The 5,975-nt window shown below is 34.9% G+C and overlaps 2 protein-coding genes across 2 annotated transcripts; one reads left to right on the top strand and one right to left on the bottom strand.

The window, feature by feature from the left end:
- Window positions 1–1,326: 1,326 nt before the first annotated feature.
- Window positions 1,327–2,350, top strand: LOC107416210 (23 kDa jasmonate-induced protein). Its single transcript, XM_048471319.2, has 2 exons — window positions 1,327–1,638; window positions 1,844–2,350. Exons 1-2 carry the CDS (start codon window positions 1,396–1,398, stop codon window positions 2,042–2,044), a joined length of 444 nt encoding a protein of 147 aa, XP_048327276.2. The 5' UTR covers window positions 1,327–1,395; the 3' UTR covers window positions 2,045–2,350.
- Window positions 2,351–3,800: 1,450 nt separating this feature from the next.
- LOC107416227 (uncharacterized) lies at window positions 3,801–5,692 on the bottom strand. Its single transcript, XM_060816196.1, has 3 exons — window positions 5,007–5,692; window positions 4,817–4,880; window positions 3,801–4,356 (listed from the first exon to the last, which is right to left on the bottom strand). Exons 1-3 carry the CDS (start codon window positions 5,534–5,536, stop codon window positions 3,862–3,864), a joined length of 1,089 nt encoding a protein of 362 aa, XP_060672179.1. The 5' UTR covers window positions 5,537–5,692; the 3' UTR covers window positions 3,801–3,861.
- Window positions 5,693–5,975: the final 283 nt, after the last annotated feature.

Below are 5,975 nucleotides of genomic sequence, written 5' to 3'. Positions count from 1 at the left end.
TTTCACATTTTTCATAAGTATAGCGGGCATAATCCATCCGCTTGAACCGGGAAATTCTCCACAATTTCCTTATAATCCATACCATAAATTCCATGATTTTCAAATCCACCAACTTCCAAATCCATCAATTCAAATATCCATATTTTTTCCAAGCATAAATAATTTCTCGAAATATCATAATCAAATCTCATAATATTCCATGGGCATATTTTATAAAAATTGAAATCACCAATATAACCAAATATTTTCTTTGAAATATTTGAAAATCAAATCATGCCCAATTTACCATTAAAACCACACCAATTTCAAAATCCTCAAAACCATAAAATAATTCCACACGGCATAAATTTGTAGAATTCGCATTTTCTTAAATCCAATAAATTCATAAATAATTCTACAATAAATCCAATAAATATTTGGCACATAGAAATTAAATTCCAAATATTTAATTCACACATAATATATTCATCAATTAAATTTCCCAAAATTAATTTGAAGGTGGGTCACTCACCTGGAGCACGCAATTAACCCATGATCCACTACGGGATCAATTCTACGACTCACCGGTGCTCCTAGAACACAATTCACAGACAGTCAAATAAATTAATATTTTATTCAGATAAATAATACCCGGTACCCGGGGGGTCAAAACACAAACGATATCTAGAATTTACGAGTTATATACCGAATCGAAGCTCGAGTGATGCTGATCACAGATTCGGTCTCAATTTCCAAGGATCGTACCCGACGGGGTTTGAATTTCGTCGGGAAGCTTTTCGGGTTTCGGGTCCGCAATTCTCCCAAACCGTCACGAATTGGCGGAAACGGAAGTCGTATTTGGGTTCAGGAGGTCGAACACTGCGGACTGGAGCTGGCCGGAATTTCGGGTACTCGCTGGAACAGTATTTTCCGGCGGGCCGCCGCGGTCACCGGCAACCGTCGTCGGCGGCGCGTGCGTGCGGTGGCCGTTGGCTGTGAAATTTTGCAGACTTGTAGATCGTGAGGAGAGAAATCCAACGAGACCGGCGGTGAGCAAAACGGAGGTCGGACGGCGGAGAAATCACCGTTTGAAGATTTCCGACCCCTCGCCGGAAAACGCTCCGATCCCGGTGTGTCGGTGGTCCGATGGCCGTGATTTTTGGTGGGTAGGCCGGACTTGAGGAGAGGATGATGTGTGTATGGCGCATGTACTGTATATCGGCCGGAATAGTGCCGATTCGCGGTGGCCGGCGGTGGAGGGGGAAAAATCGCCTCCAAACTTCGGACGTCCGATCCGGGCGCGTCCGGCGGCCGTTTGCCGTGAAATTTGGAGGTTTTGCCGGAAATGAGGTGGATGCTAAAAACTTTGTCTATGGCCTTAAGGAACAGTATGGCAATGGAATCTCCGCAAAGTGCATGATTTACAATGCCACCGGAGACACTTTAACATATTCCGGCAAAAAAGACTGGCATGGCCATATCTATGAATCTCCATACCCTGCCAAGATTCAAAATGGGCAGTGGGGTGCTTTTCTCCATGTCCACCCTTCTTGGTTTGCCGGTTCCGAATCCGCCATCGTCTACCGCGGCTACAACGATAACGATGTCGTCTGTGACTGGATGCTCTCTTGGGGCATTCCTTATATTGGTGATAATCATGTAAGTAACAACAAACAAATTTCAATATTATTAAAATTGTTTTTTTTTATTTTTTTATTTTTTTTATACTAACAAACAAATATGGATTTTTCATCCATGTTTGTGAATAGAGAATACGGTATAATATAGTAACTTGGCATCTGCTGATGAATTTTATTTTTCATATTTTTTTTTCTAAAAAATATTGTTTATGATTTGTGTGTAGGCTTATACTGAAATTCGTGAAGGTCACCATTATGAAACTGATCATTGGGACTATATTAAAGGTTTGTTGGAAAGCCAATCTACTCGGCATGAGGATACTTGGAATGGATGTCATTCGAATGTGACAATTGGTGAAGGCACTTCTCCTGAATTTGTGGGAATAATGACCTTGGAGGGTGTCACTACTAAGAAAAAGTCTTAAATAAATGGATAATCTTAATTTGCCAAAATTAAGTACTATTTTATGTACGTGTAAGAATAAGATGGCCGCAAATATGCTAGTGCAAGGCACGCAGTATTTATGATTTGTCACTGTGTTATGTAGTTTCTTTGTCGACGAAAACCAAAAAAAAAAAAAAAAAGTGTGCTTGTACTTTTCTTTTTGTGTTTTTTTTTTGGAAGAATTATGTTGTACTTTATCAAGTGGATGATTTCCACGCCAATAAGATTAATGTTTGCCTGACCGAAAAAATAAAACTGATAAGGTTAATGCTTGCGTGCCTACCGATGTGGTCTATCTTCAATTTCCAAGTTTTTTTGTATTTCTATTTTGTTAATTATAAGTAAACAAAGAAAACTATTTTGTATTTTGGTGAATATAGGAATCTTTCAAAGTGTTTTTGTATTTTTGGTAAATTATATTTATTTTTGGACTATCTTAATTTTTTTTTTTTTTGGGTAAAAATTAGACTATCTTAATTATAAGTTTTCAAATTCAGAAAGAAGAAAAAGTGGGGAAATGTTGGCCGTGGTTTTTTGGTAAATAAACACCACCAGGGGATGTATAGAGTTATTTATGCATTGCAAAAAAAATTTACCCTTGTACTATTTTTTTGGATTGCGAGGACTAGATTTTCCAACATTAACTGAGACCTATACATGACAATCCCACATGAATCTCATCAGTTTGTGGTCTGTAAGAGAAGGAAGTGCAACTTTGGAGAATAGGTAGATTTTTTTAAAAAGTTAGGCTATTGCCATTTGCTGGGGCCGATTAAACATCTATTTCATACACTGGAAGTACCGTCATATCCATCAAATCAATATCCATATTTTGCAAAGCCAATCCATTCTTTCTCCAGCACTTTCAATTGCCATTTTCCTCCCTTTTCCCTATTTGGCTATCTCAAACGCCATGAATATTTGACTCCAATTTTGGGAAAAAATTCAGTTAAGAGCACCATACTCCCTCGGACCAATTTTGGGCGTCTTATGTAAGACGCAAGCTCAAATTAGGAAATTTTTAGAATTTGTAGAGCTTTTTTTTTTTTCTTTTTTTAATCTTTTTTAATGGTTGAATGCATGCAAAATTAGTTGGAAACTATGGGGGTTTAAAAATAGGATTTAAAGTTTGACACGTGGGAAAAAAATAAACATAATAACAAAAAAATAAAAATGGAAACCTATCAAGTGGATGGTTTGCCCCTTTCAATAAGGACACTATTTTCCCAAATTTTTTCTTTTATGATTTTTAAATATAGCAGTTCAACTTAGTTGGTTTTCTCATTCAGTATTCTATTATAAATTGTTGAATTGCTTCAATGGTTCAAATTTAAAAATAAAAAAGTTAATCTAATAAAATGACATATTAAAAGTTTTTATTTGAAAAAATGGAACCTATAAAGCCGTGGTTTTGTCTAAATTTATTGGACGTTCTTATTGAATTTATCATGGCATTATTCGTTTAGAATTAATGAGTCTCAAATAGTGTTACATGTATAAATAACATGATCATATGATTAATATTTTATTCTAATAATAATAATGCATATATAGAAAAATAAATAAATTGGCAAGTGTAGTTACTCAAACGTAAATTATTTTATTGGTGCAATTCAAAACAATACATAAGCAAGATGCAAAACATTATCCATAGAGGAAATTATTAATTCCTTGTATAAAGGATGGTCTAGTATTTTTTTTTTTTTTTGGGTAAATAAGGATGGTCTAGTAGACTATTATTTTTATTTTTATTGGACATGCACCGAGCTTAGATTATTTATTTGATATGGTGGAAGTCTAGGCAATAAGTCTGGCCAACTCTTTGCCATCAGGCATAGTAGCTGCATAGAAGAGTTGGTCTTGATTAGGCAGAGGATCAGACCCTCCTGAGCCGAAAATTGCATCGAAAACAGCCCCAGCAATTTGACCAACAATAAAACCTGCCGCAAAGCCAACCACAAATCCAACCCCTGTAACGAACAGAGCAGATGCCTCTCCAACCTCTAATGTCTCCAAGGCAGCTGAAACTATATCTCCCAATAATGCCCCTCCTTTTTTAGCTGCTTTCACAATTGCATCACGTGTCACTTTTTTGATTGGGTGCTCAGCCGTAAATATATTCCAAGTTATGACTGCTGCATTCTTCAGCAGCACTGCTTTTCCAAAAGCATCCTCAATGGTTATATCTTTCAATTGATTGCTTCGAAAACTTCCTGGCACAGAAATTGCCTTTAGAACTTTATGATTGAGTACTTTTCCCCGACCTGAAGCCTCTATTATTGAATCATACACCTACATGCATATAATTAAACAAATATTAAAAAAATATCTCTATATAATAATGAAGGGTTATTAATTTGGACTTTTTTTTATTAATTTGGGCATTTGCATGTATATACGTATATATTTGTAAATCCAATTAAAATCATGCATGTTTGATCTCTTCGGAATTTTTTTTTTTCAATTTAATGCAAAACACAATAAGGTTTTAAGTTGCAAATTTAATTTATCAATTGATATTTTTTCAAAAATTATAATATATTCTAAACTAAAAGAGAGAAAGTGATTTCATCTTAAACTAATGGAACCATTCAGAATCTGAGAGTGTATTGTAAATAGTTTTATCAATACTCAATATCATATATACATACATATATATATATATATATATATATATTTTTTATGTTACCTTGTCGGTCCGTTATACATTCTATTTTAGATGCAAAATCTATTTGGTTAGTTAATTAATTACCAATATCTTCTGTTCATCTGTCAGCTTTTCAAATTGTCCAGAAAACCCAAGATTTGCCTGATACCTGCATATATCCATCCATGTACTTAATAAAGTTAGGGTATATATATATATATATATATATGTATGTATATAATAGATATTGGAATATCATATGATAAAAAGAGATCATGCAGTATGGGCCATATACCTTCGGACCAAGGTAGGGAAGTCGATGCCGCTGTCCTTGAGACGTCTAGAGAAATCTTCAGAAGCACGGGTATTTGCAATCATCTTGGTGTAGTTGGTAATAGCCTCGTTGAACTTCTCGATTTTCTCGGTGAGAGCCGTAACATCGGCGGAATTGGAAGTGTCCAGATCATCCAATTCTTTGATAAGGTTTTGGAGATGGGTGGTGATTTTGTCAAGGTTGTCCTTTCGAACAGTGTAGTTGTTGAAGATCTGCAGCGCATTGTTGAGGCATGTCTCTGTGTAAGCAAAGATGAGAGAAGCAATAGGACGGCGAACGGCGTCGCTCGCATACTTGGTCACTGCTGCATCACTTGCATCTAGAATGCTCCCAACGGATTGAAGATTGGAGTTGGAGATTCGGAGATAAACCACTTCTTCGGTTGTTGAAGCAAATTGGATGTCCGCTAAGTTTGTTCGTTCAATGAGATGAATTCGTTCGGCAAGCACTCGGAGCTTTGCAGCGGGGAGGAAAATAATGTCGGAAGCCATGGATCTACTAGTAGTAAAATTGAGAGAGAGAGAGAGAGAGAGATGGATAAAGATGAATGTTTTTTGATTTTGTTCTAATTAGCTTGTACATTGCACGGCTAGCTGAGCAATATTTAAAGATGAAGCAGTACTGATACTGATTTCCATTTGCAACACAGATTTTTCTTTTTCCTTTTTTTTTTTTTTAAGCCTTAACAATATTATTTTAAGACATTTATGATTTCTTTTAAGTCTTAAAATTACTTAAATGATTGTTTGTTTTTATATCTTAAATAATTAAAATATTTATTTTTGGTGATTATAATTAAGATATTTATGATTGTTTGTTTTTCTATCTTAATAGATATAAACTTTATAATTGTATTTTTTTCTTCTTTTAAAAAAATTATAAAAAATAATATTTATCATTGTTAATAATATTTATCATTATTGGTAACAG

Source organism: Ziziphus jujuba, chromosome 4 (genome assembly GCF_031755915.1).
Source record: "Ziziphus jujuba cultivar Dongzao chromosome 4, ASM3175591v1".
In the NCBI taxonomy this organism is placed as follows: domain Eukaryota; kingdom Viridiplantae; phylum Streptophyta; class Magnoliopsida; order Rosales; family Rhamnaceae; genus Ziziphus; species Ziziphus jujuba.
This window is presented reverse-complemented; position numbering and strand designations above follow the sequence as displayed.